Source organism: Mytilus edulis, unplaced genomic scaffold, assembly GCF_963676685.1.
Source record: "Mytilus edulis unplaced genomic scaffold, xbMytEdul2.2 SCAFFOLD_1586, whole genome shotgun sequence".
Classification (NCBI taxonomy): domain Eukaryota; kingdom Metazoa; phylum Mollusca; class Bivalvia; order Mytilida; family Mytilidae; genus Mytilus; species Mytilus edulis.
Genome location: NW_027268262.1, coordinates 6,336 through 23,241, shown reverse-complemented (window position 1 = coordinate 23,241; position 16,906 = coordinate 6,336). Strand labels below are relative to the sequence as shown.

At 31.1% G+C, this 16,906-nt stretch overlaps 1 protein-coding gene across 1 annotated transcript; it reads left to right on the top strand.

The window, feature by feature from the left end:
- Window positions 1-4: 4 nt before the first annotated feature.
- LOC139507147 (coiled-coil domain-containing protein 174-like) lies at window positions 5-15,553 on the top strand (the record flags this gene model as incomplete). Its single annotated transcript, XM_071295653.1, is given in 8 exon segments — window positions 5-66; window positions 1,033-1,198; window positions 2,037-2,138; window positions 3,103-3,245; window positions 3,651-3,745; window positions 13,012-13,144; window positions 14,354-14,517; window positions 15,413-15,553. Coding segments are annotated over 7 exon segments (781 nt in total), but the record flags the coding sequence as incomplete, so codon positions are not given.
- Between the last annotated feature and the right edge of the window lie 1,353 nt (window positions 15,554-16,906).

The window sequence follows — 16,906 nt, the reverse complement described above, 5'->3', positions numbered from 1 at the left end:
ACAGGAAAGCTTTAGAGAAAAAGTCCAAATTATATGAACAGATATCCAAAGGAGGTGGAATCCCAGGTATTTAATACAGAAAAAAGTTTCTTTCATAAACATTTGTTTGAATATCATTCATTATTCTTAGCAGCATAATAGGATGTAAGGAAAAACAATAACTGAGTGTCTTTAGGAAGTACACAACTAATTCATTCCCTATTGCTTTCTTTGTTAAATTCCTCAATTTCAAGCAGGCACAGCCCTCTCATTTTAAGTTCAAATAAAGTGACATTTATTGCATGTCAAAGGTAAACTTTATGGTTTCTTGTACTGAAAAAGTCAACATACCTTTAATGGCATATAAGAAAGAACTGGTTCCTGGAACTTCGGATATACCAAAACAGGTACTTCAGATCTGACAAACAGGCAAAATGTACCCTCTCTTTAAATTTTGGTGCAGTTTTTTTAAATATTCAAAATTCAAAGTCAAAGAGTGCTCTACAATGATCACCAGTCATTCAGCTTTCATTTGATACCAAAAATACATAAATATTCTACATATTTAGAAAGTTACACTCATGCATAGGAACTATTTTGTGTTAAATATGTACTACTTTCTGGCATGTGCTTCCTGGCCAGGCCTGAATTAGTGGTGATACATCTTTGAATATCAGCTGTATTTGTACTTGGTTTGAAACAGGAGTAATAGCTCGCTGAAGCTTCCATTACACCTGTTTCTCAGTCTTTTACAAATACAGCTGATATTTAAAGACTCTAAACCGTTCTCGTCTACATATGTACATGTACATCAAAGAAAATATGTAGGAGTCTTTTAGCAGTTTGTATTTGTTTTGTTTTATAAAAACTGGTGTCACATAATTATTTTTTTTTAACATTGTATTGAACATCATTTTTTTTTACACATGATCTTTCAAGACAAAACATGTTTGAATATAGTTTGCATGCATACATTCTGTTTTGTACAAGTGAAGCAATTTAACTTTCATCACATGATTATCAAAAAAAGATTTTATTATTCATGGTCATCAGAGGAAGATGGGAGTAAAGTTTTTCTGGTTGATTTCCAAAAGAAAGTAATTGACAACCTACTCGAAGAAAGGAATAAACAGAGAGATGAGGAAGGACATAGGCTTTCAAAAGATGAACAGATCTGTGATGCTTACATACCAGTCGCTAAGGACGAAGGAGAAGAATGGTAAGGAAAAAAAACAATTAATATATTTGTATGTGAATTTCCAAACTGTTTGCCTTATTTGTCCAATGGCAAAATATTCATTAGATATATAATAATTGACGTAAAAACAGTCTAATAAATTCTTTTATTTTCCTGCTGAAGTCTCTTCTGTGTGTGATTAGAAAAAGCTTAATATGTACAATGTACCAAAATTATGGATTTATTTGCTGATTTTTGAAATATTTTAAGCTATGCACTAGATAAAGGTCATTTAATTTAAAACCATTTAAGATGAGATAAAAAAAAAAAAAAAAAAATGGGGTCACAATTTATTTTACTAGTTCTTTGTATATTGTCTGATAAACAGATTTACTTAGTATTTCACAAAAGCGCAGTGTTTTGCACAAAATCAAGAAATCTTCAATTGAATATAAATTAAATTATAACCTGTAATGAGTCAAATATTTAACATATTTAATTATAATCCAAATACAGAGCTGTATCAAGCACGAATATTTTGTCCATTTCTGTCCATGTTTAGGGTTGGACCTCTGGTGTGGTATCCAGCTGCGATTTGCAAAGCAGTTGATTGGATTTGAAAGAAAAATATGAAGAAATTTGTATCCCACTAATATCATTAGCCACAGAATGGAATAAGTATGAACAGCCAGCATTTTCCTTTAATTTAATTGATTTAAATTTAACAAAAATATGGTTTGATACATTAATAACTTGGCTTTCATCAACACATTGTCTTTAAAAATATGCACTTATATCTTGTTATTTCAAGTTTGGACAGCTTGGCACCTGTATGGTAAAACTATGTCCAGCATATGTTATGATAATTGTATAATTTCAGGATAGATTATACTGATTCACTAGGAAGATCTAGAAGATGTATGAAGAAAGACTTGTCTATGTTAAAGGAAAGAGATAAAGACCTCCAAGGCAAACAAGACAGGTAATGAGAAAAATCATACCATATAGTCTGCTATAAAAAGCCCCAACATGACAAATGGCCTAACTAACAATAAAACAATTTACGAATTAAGTATGAATTTTGGTGGCATCGCTTTTAAATTTTTTAGAGTTATTCCCCTTAACAAATGGAAAAATTGGTAAATTTTTCCTTTCCATTCTATAACTTAAGTTTGCCTCAATCAAATGTTATGATGCTTGTACACAATGATTATCACTACAAAATATAAATAAAGTTTAAATTTTGGTGTTGTCACTTTTATTTCCTAAATGTTATGCCCCTTTCTTAATGGAAAATTGCTGAATTTTTCATTTCCATTCTCTCAAATGTCTTAACAAAATGTTATGAAACTTATACACAATAAAATTGAGAATGGAAATGGGGAATGTGTCAAAGAGCAGACAACAGCCGAAGCCACCAATGGGTCTTCAATGCAAATCCAAAATATACACAAGAATCTAAAATTAAAAATCAAATAAGACTAACAAAGACCAGAGGCTCCTGACTTGGGACAGGCACAAAAATGTGGTGGGGCTAGACATGTTTTTTGGGATTTCAACCCTCCCTTTTACCTCTAGTCAATGTAGAAAAAACATGCTTATTACTTGAAAAAATGCTTATTACTACAAAACTCAAATCAAGTACCAATTAGGGTGGCAGCACTTTTTCAGTTTTTGAGGCATGTCTCTTTATTGCTTTGTATGCAAGAGTTGGCATCATCTGGGTCTGAAGGACACATTTCCAATTTTTTTAATTTAAAATAAAGTGGTGAGTTATGTATCATTCTACATGAATAACTTTTCATAGAAATACACTGTCCTTTTGTGAATCCACAGACTAAGACTGAATATGATTTATCCCTGTTTTAAATTGTATTTCTTCAGTCTCATTATATATATAATTAACAATAAATGGCAGATATTGATCTTTTGTAAAAACTTTGAAGGATTGAGGACAAAGAAAAAGATAATGCCTTACCAACCCTGATGTCTGATGATATGAGAAGAGAATTGCTGAGACAGAAATGGGAGAAAGAAGAGTTAGAAGCAATGAATGGACCTATACATTACTCTAATGTCAGATTTGATGGTAAAATATAAAGTGTAATTGAAAAAAGAAGTGTTGGGCATATGTTTTTTTTTTTAATAAGTCGAATATCTGTGTATTTTCTGTGAAAGTCAATAAAAAACAGAAAAGATAGGAAAATATAGGATATGCCTTATATTCGTCCACAGAATTTTGACTTATTCTATGTAATTGAGATAAACATTTCAGTCTTTATGATTAAAACATCAATGATCTCATGATTTGTTTAAAAAACAAAACTGAAAATGGTTGACAACGATGTTCATACATCTGTTTTATTTATCCTGCTTTTACAGCAGTGCGTGATATTACAGTTTGGATCAAGATTGAATATTTTCAAAGTAATGTGAAAAAAATGAAATTAAATACTTTAGATGTAATAATATTATAGTTCAATTTATTTTTTAGAAAAGAGATCTCATGGTGTGGGTTTCTTTGAGTTTGACAGAAATGAAGCAGGACGTCAGGAACAGTTAGATACTTTAAATCAATTGAGAAAACAGGTTTGAATTTTACCTCGATAAGATTTTTATTTTCTCACCCCCTTTCCTAGTCATTTTTTCATCTATTAATCTCTGTGTTGGCGAGGATTTTTTGTCTGCCAATATTGATTTCATTTTTGGGGAAGACGGCTTCAAGCCGTCAATCCCCAATGGGGTTGACCAGAGTGACATTCCCTCACATCATTCATTTTGTTTTTATAGTGTGGAAAACCCCCCAACAAATCTTACTGAGAATGATGAGATGGGGAGACACAAATGAATAAATTGACTTAAACACTTTTTTACACATTTCCCTTCTGTTTCTCTCGAAATTATCGTATATTGAGCTCTCCTTTACACTATTAACGTTTCTTTTACAATCCGGAAAAATTAGTATGACGAGATATTCTAAATATATCCAACCTACATTATATTTTATAGTGACGTCATTGTTGGACTGCCACACTACGCATAAGCAGGGATATCCTTCACTGGTTATTACTGCTGTGTCAGCTGTCGCTAAACGTAAACGCTTTCAGAGATTTTTTTAACATGGTTTTTCAGTTGCCATTGGTAAAAATTGGCTTATCGACAAGCCATCTTCTTTTTTCTCTTTGTGGAAATATTTAATCATTCTCAAAGATTGTGCACTTATTAAAAAATAGTATTTGTTAAATTTAAACATAATGATGTTTGCTGTAGATGATTCAAACATCAACATGCAATACTTTAATTTGTAGGTCAACAAGTTTCAAAGTAACCAAAAGTCCGAGGGCCTACATGAGATTGGGGAGAGAAATGATCTTTTCCATCTTTTTCTGTAAAACTCTGTTTTGAGAATCTTCCTCCAATTCAGGAGCACCTCAATTTATGAGCTAATTATCCACTAAAATAAACACTTAAAATGTGACATTTAGTATATGATAAGTAGTCTTCCATTAAACTAAATTTTGTGTACCAACATAATCATTGTAATAGTAACAAAAAAAAAAAAATACAAATGTTGCATTTTGTAGTTTAAACCTATGTATTCATGAAATTTTACAAATATTTCAAAATGTAGGATTTGGAAACAAGCTTCACACAGTTTACATCAATAATATTGTTATTTTTATTAGTACCTGTATCGCTGTGATGAGAGATGTAACTGGGAACTTTATCAATGGAAATTTAAAACTGAATAGATTTTTCAGTCCTAACTTTCTTAAGAAAAAAAATAAAAATCTTAAGAGTACTGTCACAAAAAGTGGAAAATGGCCCTAGCCTGCAGTTCAGTTGTACACTATTAAGATTTCAAAAATAATTGTAGTTGTTGTTAAATGACAGAATTCAACTAGTTGAATTTTAGATAATTAACTATCAACTTTAATTGAATGTTTAGATTTAGAAGATGCAGATCTCTTCCATTGGTTTAGGGACCGTTCAATATTTACTAGATGGATGGGCCGGTGCATTCTTAATATTGTTTCATTAAAAATGTTCATGCCCATCCTTTTAAATTCTGAAAAAAAGTGCTTGCCCATCTAAAAAAATCTATAAAAAAAGTCCTTGCCCCTCTAAAATTATAAGACAATCAAAAATGATTTAGTTCTTTTTCTATTTTAAGTTTTTAAATTTTTATGTCTTGAAATCAAGAATCAAGAAATCAGGGACAATATCTCTTGGACTAGCGAGCATATTATCATATGCTGAATTACTAATCATTGTTCTAATAACAGAGCATGTTTATAGTTCAATAATCAATGTCCCTTTATCTATTCTACTTTTCTAAAAAGAAATTATGGTCCTTTTAAGCAAATAAAGGCAGACATATTTTTGACTTTCATGCAGCCTTTTAGCCTATCAATTAATTCCCTAAATTTGACAGCTAAACACCAAACTATCAAACAACCTAGCATTTTGTAAGATCAATATATAAATGAGATAGCTGTAGAGTTATATGAAAATCTAAGTTGATTTGAAAAAGTTGTGAAAAAATTTGAAGGTGACCATCTGAATTTAGTCTAAACTTAAAATTGTAGCTTTTTTCAACCTTTTAACAAAATCCATAAAATGACAGCAAAAAAACAAAGAACTAAACAGCCTGGCATTCAGTAAGATCAATATAAAAATGATATAGCTATGAAAAATTTTAAAGATTTTTTTTTGAAAATTTGAGCTTTTTTAAACCTTTTTATTTAATCCATAAGAATGACAGCAACACACCAAACTACCAAAATATTTGGCATTCTATAAGATCAATATATAAATGAAATAGCTGTAAAGTTTTATGAAAATCCATGTTGATTTGAAAAAGTTATAAACAAATTTAAAGATGACTATCTTGATTTAGCCTAAACTGAAAATTTGAGCTTTTTTTTAACCTTTTTATTTAATCCGTAAGAATGACAGAATACACCAAACTACAAATCAACTTGGCATTCTGTAAGTTCAATGTATAAATGAAATAGCTGTAATGTTTTATGAAAATCCATGTTGATTTGAAAAAGTTATAAACAAATTTAAAGATGACTATCTTGATTTAGCCTAAACTGAAAATTTGAGCTTTTTTTTAACCTTTTTATTTAATCCGTAAGAATGACAAAATACACCAAACTACAAATCAACTTGGCATTCTGTAAGTTCAATGTATAAATGAAATAGCTGTAATGTTTTATGAAAATCCATGTTGATTTGAAAAAGTTATAAACAAATTTAAAGATGACTATCTTGATTTACCCTAAACTGAAAATTTGAGCTTTTTTTTAACCTTTTTATTTAATCCGTAAGAATGACAGAATACACCAAACTACAAATCAACTTGGCATTCTGTAAGTTCAATGTATAAGTGAAATAGCTGTAGAGTTTTATGAAAATCCAGGTTGATTTAAAAAAGTTATAAAAAAAATTAAAGATGACTTTCTAGATTCAGCCTAAACTTAAAATTTTAGCTTTTTTTTTTACCTATTTATAAAATCCATAAAAATGACAACAATACACCAAAGTAACAAACAAACTTTCTTTCTGTAAGATCAATATATAATTGAGATAGCTATAAAATTTTATGAAAATCCAAGTTGACTATCTGAATTTATAGGCAATATAGGAAAGGTGTACTGACATAAGTAGTCTCTAAAACACATTAGCTCCATGGAGCTTTCGTTAGTAGAAGCCATATTAACTATGTGTATCAGTGAGAAAAATGTAAAAGCATAAAAATATAGTATATACCAATACACATAATTAACAGCGCCTGGTGATGTTTGATAGCCTGACCGGTTTCGGTCCATAAAGGACCTTCATCAGAGGCAGAATGGTGGATTAATGTTTGCACCCTATTTATATAGATATGGTAACCGGCGGTTGAGTTAACCGGCGGTTGGGTTAACGCGCGGTTGGGTTAACCGGCGGTTGAGTTTACCGGCGGTTGAATTTGCCGGCGGTTGAGTTAACCGGTGAAAAATCTCAGTGGGATTTTCCATGGTTACAATTATCTATATTTAGCTAATGTTCATGTTACAGTAAACTTTTTGACATGTTACGGTAAACATTTTTACACTATACGGTAAACATGTGACCTGATGATATAACCATATTTGGGCTTTAGCATTGGATAAAGGGTGTTTTAATAATTTAAGAAGTACATAGTAATCATTTAGTCTTGATCTTTGGCTAATGATCCACCTAAATATCAAGTCTTGGACTAGTATTTCATGGTAGTTATGTGATCTTAATATTTGGCTTATGATACACCTAAATATCAAGTCTTGAAATAGTACTTCCTAGTAGTCATGCAGTCTTGACCTCAGGCTTATGATACACCTGTATATCAAGTCTTGAAATAGTAATTCATGGTAGTCATTTCAAGATATTTAGGTGGATCATTAGCCAAAGATCAAGACTAAATGATTACTATGTACTTCTTAAATTATTAAAACACCCTTTATCCAATGCTAAAGCCCAAATATGGTTATATCATCAGGTCACATGTTTACCGTATAGTGTAAAAATGTTTACCGTAACATGTCAAAAAGTTTACTGTAACATGAACATTAGCTAAATATAGATAATTGTAACCATGGAAAATCCCACTGAGATTTTTCACCGGTTAACTCAACCGCTGGCAAATTCAACCGCCGGTTAACTCAACCGCCGGTTAACGCAACCGCCGGTTAACCCAACCGCCGGTTAAAGACAAATCCTTCTATTCAGATCTACCAATAATATCTTCTTTATATTTTATTTTTACTTTAGGCTAGGTAAAAGCTTTAAAATAAGCAAATAAAAAAATGGGGTCACCGACCTCGTTTTCGATTTAAAACGCCATCTTTTTCACGGAATTTGGAAATTGAGACTTCTAGTCAATAGCAGTGTAATATTTTTTTTAAAGTCCGTATCCAATAAAAACTTGTCTGTTTTGTTAACCTAGTTGTTAATACAAACTATTTTAATAATATCATCCTTTACTGAATGGAAAACAATAATGATAAGTCGCTATAATAGTTTTCCCGCACTTTTTCTATTGTGAAATACCTATAAAAAAATAAGTTTAAAAAAAATTGACCAATAATTTCTCCATGAGTCTTCAATAGAATATGCGTTGTTTATATCTTAACAAAATAAGGAAATAAAAAGATGGGGTCACCGTAATGGAAAAAAAGATATTTCAAAAAAGGGGTTAACAATTTGAATTGGCGGGAACACATTGCGCCAATTCTAAAAACAACGTCGAAAGACGTTCGAGCCGTTTTAGGCTATATTCTCACAAATTAGAGACAACCCAGTTCTCGTTATTTGCTGTTGTGTTGTTTGTTTGTTTTAAACTACGATAAATTCACATTAATCTACACATGATAGTACTTAGTTTTCAGTCAGTATCACAGACACGTAATATAAATGCGGTGGTTGGAAAACAATGCGTTGTACAAATGTACACACGAATGCTTCTGTGAACATTTCATTTCAGGTTATTCATAGTGCTTATGTGTTGAACAGAAATTCTTTTTAAAATAGTGAAGACATTTTTATATAATATCATTGTTCAATCAAAGTACATCTGAAAGACAAGACAGAATTTTGCTTCCGGTATCATGAATTTTAATTTCGTTTAAGAATGTTGTTCCTTTTTATTTTGATGATAATTACTTAAAATCATTAGAAATCTAAGACTCCGTTTCCAATAACAATAAAGATCGATCATTTCTGAGATCGCCAATCTTTAGTATTGCAAAAATGAGAAAGATCAATCTTCAATCGGACGTAAACATTCCATCTCCAGACGCAGTTTTAAAAGACCGATTTTTTTATGGACCGATTTTTTTTCAATTGAAAACGCTTAAGATACATCGCGATCGACTTTTCAATCAATCAATCGATATAAAATTCCAAGTGTTTTATGTAGATATGAAAATAAATCTGCGCATGGTCAGTTTAAAATTGTTTTCAGTGTTTATTCTCAAATGATTTGACAAAACGTGCCATGGAGATAATAAAAACCAAATTAATATATTCGACGTTTTTTGCCTCATTCTTCTGAAAATATATAAATAGAAAAAAAAAATGTGGTATGATTGCAAATAATACAATGCTCCACAAATGACCAATTGACACTGGAAATTATTAACTATGGGTCACCGTACTGCCTACAACAATGAGCAAATCCCATACCGCATACACAACTATAAAAAGTCCCGAAAGGACAAATGTAACACAATTCAAACTAGAAAATAATAAAAAAAAAATAATTAATGAAAAACAAATGTGTGACTCTTTTACAAACAACAACCACTTTAAATTACATACTCCATTAGTTGAGACAGGACCCATTACAGCGCTCGACTGATACCGTTACTTATTCGTTCTTTATTTGATTATACGTTGAAATACATTGCACCTATTACGAAACAAATCTTTTCAATTGTTTTCTTGTCTCTGGTGTTAGCTATAGGTTCTTAAAAGTGAAATATACCTATTAGCGCGTATGTACCAGTTTTAGCGCTAGACCGATGACCTGCTACTTATTCGCTTACAATATGTTTGTTATAGGTCGCACCTTTTTAAACAAATCTTTTCCATTTTTTTTTTCTTGTCTCTGATGTTATATATTGGTTCTAAGAGATAAAACAACCCTATTCTAAGGCGTAAATACTCGTTTCAGTGCTCGACTGATGCCCTGTTACTTATTCGTTCCATATTCTCTTACTATACGTGTGATATTCGGTGCACCTTTTTAAAAAAATATCTTTTCAATTGTATTCATTCAGTTTTTTTTTCTTCTGTAGATTACTCATCTTCAAACGAAATGACCGTTATAAGTAATTTTTTTCTGACAATTCTTTTTTTTAATTACTTATGTCATGTTAATCAAATATAATATTAATAAATGCAGAAGCATATAATTATTGAATGAACCAAATATTTCCTTATTCAATTTTTTACGATTTTTTGTCAACGAAATGGTTAGGCTGATTATTTTAGATATGCAATGTATTCTAAATGTAAACGCACAAGTTCTTTTAAAAAGATCGAAAACGCGAGATGCTCTTCAGAGATCGATTTTATTTCAATTCCGTGCAAGTGTTAACGGGGTCTAATTAACACCATTTCTGTTTAGATCACTCATCCTTAGGCATCTATGAATATCGAAATATTCCGTAATGTTGCTAGAAACTCAGTCTTAGTATACTCATACAGCTGTCATACCGTGAGTATGAATAAAACCTAGTCCGACCTCTTTTCTCAAATCTCCTTTTAATTATTTTTTTCCATATGCATTCATCTGTAATTCTTCATTCCGACATCTTTTTAACACAGACACGATTATGTTTTTTTTTATACAATAATTGCGCACCTTATACATAAATATCAAACAATCGGAACAAACTCGGAATGGTCATATAAAAAAACCTACAATGTTAGAAGATTATATGTTAACTTCTCTAGATGTACTTTGTTTTACATGTATGCGTCATAAGGTTACTGAGTTGTTGGTGTTTATTTGAAATCTAATTATCATATTCATGTAAAAATGTAAGTGCAGTACACATTCAAAATACGTCAGTGCAAATTTGCCATATCCATACCTATTGCTAAAGATACAGTGAATTTTGAGAACATGATCAGAAAGATTGATGATTTTCGTACTTTCTTAATGATTTGTAAAATATCGATGTAATTTAAAAGAACCTACAAAAGTCTATACATGTAGAAAATTAAGGAAAAAAGTATTATATTAAAATTTGATTGGCTCATCTTGTTGTCGAGTATCCAGATTCTATTTCGTTTCTTTACGGTCATTTTTGTGTATTTTTTGTTGTTAGATTGCTGTATAGTTGACTCTCTTTTCATTATCAATTTTTATCCAATTCTCGAACATGTCTATTATATAAAACAATATTCATTTTTTTCTCGGCAAATTAACCTATCAAAACGATTGTCACTCTCTCCATCGGCTCAAAGAGGAATAACTCTAATAAACGTTTCCAGTTCGCGGAAACCGCGACGTCATAAACCACTGACGGCACAGTACTGTTGCGCTTGTATATGCGCATAAACAATAGAGGGATTTGTCTTTAACTCAACCGCCGGTTACCATATCTATATAAATAGGGTGCAAACATTAATCCACCATTCTGCCTCTGATGAAGGTCCTTTATGGACCGAAACCGGTCAGGCTATCAAACATCACCAGGCGCTGTTAATTATGTGTATTGGTATATACTATATTTTTATGACTATCTGAATTTAGCCTAAAATGAAAATTTGAGCTTTTTTTCTTACCTATTAATTAAATCCATAAATTTTAAAACAATACACCTAACTACCAAACAACCTGGCTTTCTATAAGATCAATATATATATGAGATAGGTGTAGAGTTTTCTGAAAATCCAAGTTGAATTGAGAAAGTTATAAAAAATCTTAAAGTTGACTATCAGAATTTAGCCTTACCTGAAAATTTGAGCTTTTTTTTTTAACCTATTAATTAAATCCATAAATTTAACAGCAATACACCAAACTATTAAACAACTTGGTATTCTATATTTGTAGGTCAGAATAATTTAAAAGATAGTTTGAACAAAAAAATTCTAGCTTTTTTATTCCTTAATTAAATCCTTAAAATTGACAGAAATGAACCAAGCTACCAGTTTGTTGAGACATGTTTTGAGTGCCTGCAAAAGAAATTTCCTACACACCGATTAAATTGATAGCAAAATTTTTCCTGTAAAATATGTTCTGGCCCATCCACTAAATATTTTAAAAAAGTTCTCGCCCATCCAAATATTTCCACTAAAAAAGTGCTTGCCCCGCCCCATTTTGCACCGGCCCATCCATCTGATAAATATTGAACGGTCCCTTAAATTGAATCCTAAACTAAAAAAACGAAATTACATTAAACAACAATTGATTCCAATAGTGTCAACCTTCCACATGTTCTAGCTGTTCTTTTTTTTTTAATTCTTTATATGAAGACTATCAAAAGATACCCCCCCCCCCCCCCAAAAAAAATGAAATAGAAACAAGGGCCGTCTTTCCCCTCAGAGCTATTCAGCTCTTTGATTGGTTCATTAGTGTTAATTAAATAATTATTTAGAGATAGAGTATGCACTGTTTTGGAGTGAAACAACTTGGCAGAAATATATAGCCCTTGGACATACAAAGTTTCAGAAACATTATAAAACTTATTCATATTTTTTTTTAGAATTCATCAGATCTGAGCTTATCATTTTTATAACATCAGGGTCCAGTGATGACTTGCAGATCAAGTTTTGATTTCCTTCTAGTTTACTTGACTTTTGGAATAATAAGGGTCCTCATATCTTATATCTCATCGGGACTTTTTTTCATAATATGAAATTTACCATACCCAACTTGTTTCATTGTCCATTGAAATGTGACGAAACAGGATAGAAATGACACAGTAGAATCAAAACTGTCAAAATACTTATACATAACCTGATGTAAAAATCACAGGTTAAATATGCCAGGAAATATTTAATGAATTTTACAGTTCAAACCCCTTTTGTGCAGGTGCACTCAACTTCAATCTTAATTGACTAGGATTGTCAGTTTTCCTATCATAGGTCTGTGGTTTTTTTAGGGCACTCCTGCTTCCACCACCTTTTCAAACTTACCGCAACAAAGCAGCACAAAAATGGCGCATAAAAGTGGCATTAAAACATCAACAATCAATTAAAATAATCAATAAAGTATACAAACACATTTGATATTGGGATTTTCATTTTAGTGCCTTTTTTGGTCTATATGGTACATGTATACATTTGTTATCTTCTTTTCAAATTTCTTGTAGACACAAGATGAAAGGTCAAAAAAGGAAAAATTAAAAGAAAAAAGGAAAGCTATGCTAGATGCTAGATTGGCGAAGGTTAAACAGAGAAAGTTAATAAGAGAAGGAGGATCTATAGTGCCAGATGCTCTACTAAGTATGTGCACATGAAGTATTATTCAATTTGATCTTTTACAATATTTTAAACATGGATTAAATATAATATTAACATAAAATGAGGTTGAAGGTACCAAGGGTACAACTAAAGATTGTAAGTTGAAGAAATATGACAATTCCATGAAAAAAAGAAAATTATGAAAAGATAATCAACAGTCTACAACACTACACATAAAATAAATGAGCAACACAAATCCAACCATTAAAAGTGGAGATCTCAATTTATAGGTAGGCTGGTCCTGCTCCACAAAGGATTTTTGGTTGCAATTGGCAATATTTATAGTGCCATAAAATTTTGTCTGTAACACTGTTTGGTGACCATGTCCTTCGAGATCTAACCTTTATTTTACAAAGAGTGTATCATTCTCTCTTTGGAAAGCATTTTTTTTTCTTGAAACAGGGATTACTGTGGTGACAAATTATTTGTAAAGTCAAGGTCAATTAACATTTTAGCTGAAATTAGTACTGCAATTCTAGAACTTTTGAAATTTTTATCTTAAGGGCATACGATACAGATACAGGGTAGGTAATGACGTTGCTTATGTAAATTGTTATTTTCGCGACGTCAAACTATGACTTATCGGGAAAAGATGCAGTTTTCGACTGATTTTTATCGTTTAAACTTATTTAATTGAAAACGAGTTCATGGACCCCACTGTTTTAAAATGCCATTTTGTTTGATTACATGAGAAGATTATGTGTGCCAATTTTCATGAAAACGTAAATAGTGCAATTTTTTTAAATTTGATAAATATACAGCAACAAATTATTTTTTTTTCTACATTCATGAACATTTGATAAATATGAGTTTTTTCTGAATAAAAAATGTATAATTTTTAAGGATACTTATAAATACAGAAATTACAAAATATTTAACAAAAAACAATTTGTGATTATCTTTTAAAATAAAAAAGTTATGTCTTTCTTTCGAAATGGAAAATACGGCCACAAATCCGAATTTTGAGCAAATATACAAAATTTCGACCTCATTTTTACTCAAAAAGTAGCACATGAAGGCATATTTTTTATTACATATTTGATTTAATCAGGTAAAAAATAGTCTATATGGAAATTTTTATTAAATGTTAATACGGGATCAAAACTGTATCGTATGCCCTTAAATCTTCAAATATCTTTTCCAGAGTTTTGGATTTTTCAAATAAATTTATCCTATGAATTAATTTTACAGAGAATGATGAAGATGCTGATATTGGTCCAAAGATAGAAGAAATGGTTCCTGCTCCAAAGTTGAAGAAATGGTTCCTGTAGGACCCATAAAACCAGAACTACTGACCAGAGATGAAAGTTTAAGGCACAACCAACCTACGAGAGAGTGGGACAAAGGCAAAGAAAGTAAGGAATATTGGAGGAAAAGTTGATAGTGAATAGCTACAGTTTATAATAGACTATTTTCATATATCAGAATTTTGACTCTGGACATGTGTTTTTTCAATAGGCTACCTTTTCTGTATTAGAATCATCATGGTACTTAGTCAAGTAAAAGCAACTTAAGAAGTAAGATCAAGCTTTAAGCTTACAATCGGTGCAATAATGGGGAAAACTTAATCATTTTATGTTTTGCATACACAACAAAATCATTGGAAAAGAGTTAAATTTTCCACAAAATTGCACCTATTATGTGTTTGGTTTTACTTCTTTTGGTTGCTTTTCCTTGACCTAGTACCAGGAGGTCCTACTATAGTGTAGGTAACCAGCTGAAAAATTATATCCTGTGCTAAAAGTTGGTTATATGAAAATTGTCTATTTGAATTATTATAACATCAAATATTAAAATGTAGCCATAAATAAATGCAAACTGAGCTGATAAAACCAAAAGGACCAAAAGTATTGTCGAACCTGGTCCAGGAATATAACTATGCATGAGAGAGATACTGTGGATTTATTATTCTTCAATTAACACTATAGATTAATCCAAACTTTATATATTCGATGAAAAACTAACATAAATAGGCATGTATACAGAGTCTGTCAAAACTCCCAAATTGAAAACAAATGTATTTGGACAAATACAATTTTCCTTCACCCACAAAAATTAATGAATTCACACAACATTCTTGAATTTTAAAATGATATCCTATAGTGCTCTGTCAGAAATTATTATGGATATTCTGTCATCTTTTCTTCATTTGAGATTAGTAATTTGCTACTGTATGAATATCACAATACACAATACAGTGTTTTTGTTTACATGTTACACTAAAACTTAAATTTATATTTATTTTTGTAGAATTATTTCAACCAACAAGTGAGGAAAAATACTTTGAAGACAGGAGACAAGAAAGAAATCAAGACTTTGCCCCTCCGATGTCTTTATATGCAGATGATAAGAATAAATCTGGTTTTCAAAACAAAAAACAAACAGTACACACTAGCCAAACAACTGAAACTTCTAAATTTGTAATACTAAAGAGGGATCCATTAACATCAAATAAGAAAAAAGAAAGAATCCAGACTGATACATCTTTAGGCATAGATAACTTATCAAGCATTCCTCTACCTTCTGATGTTAAAGGTGTTGGTTCCCATGAATCTGTGAATGATGCAATAGATTTCAATGTTCCATTATTTGACGTCTCAGTGCCGCCACCAAATATAGTCACATTACAAAATAATCAACAGAACTATAGTCAACCAAATTATCAATATCCTGAATTTCCATTTCAACCTCCAGCAAATGTTAATTACGAAACTCCTGTTTCATCTGAACAATCACATGCTTATGTAGGACATGATGTAAGCAATGAAACCAGTCAGCCAAATTATCAGAATCCTGAAAATTCGTTTCAACCTCCGCTAAATGTAAATTATCAAACTTCTGTTTCTAATGAACAATCACTTGCTTATGTTGGACAGAATGTAAGCAATGTTACCAAAGATTATACACAGCAGTTTTCAAATTCTGGAAATCAGCAAGTTACGGAAAATTTTAGTCAGCATCCTGACAATTTGAACAATTATAGCTCTGATCAAGTGAATTTAACATCCTCAGCTGGTTATTCAAATGAAATTGCAAGTGTACAGGCAACATCCTTTACACCCGTGTCACAACCACCCAAACCTAAGCTGAACATTTTTGATCCACGCTATATTCAGAATAAGGATGTACTATCACAGAACCCTGGAAATTTGTCAATTCAGCAAGATAGTAAATCATGTTTGCAGAATTCTAATGACACAGACTCTCAAGCTAGTTTAGAACAGGAATCAAACTCATATTCTGGGAAACCTGTTGCTTATGAATAAATTATTTATCATTATTTGTAATTTTGTAGTTTTGGTTTATAGCCAGATGCTGTTGCCACAGAAAGTAATTAAAATTCTGTAGCTATAACGAGAAGGTATGATACGGTCTCCCTTTTGTAAACCCTTAATTTGATAATCTAAAGCAACAATTGACATGTAGCATAAACTAAGGAATGAACTGCCTAAAAATGTGAGTTATTATAACGATAACGCTCATTAGTCATGTACTTGATATTTTGCTTCAAAGTTTTTAGTAAACAGGCAGTTGAAAATGCTTCACACTAGTGTATTGAAAAACATTTCCAGAAGCTCCGATTTGTAGTTCCTTGAAAAAAAGCCAGGAAATGTTGAGAATTGATATGCATGTGTTCCAGGATTATAAAAAGTAACAGCAGTACACACTGTTGAAATATGTCACTAGCTTTACAGATCAGTTTAATGCCTTCAGAGAAAGGTTGTAAAAAAAATGTACTACAAA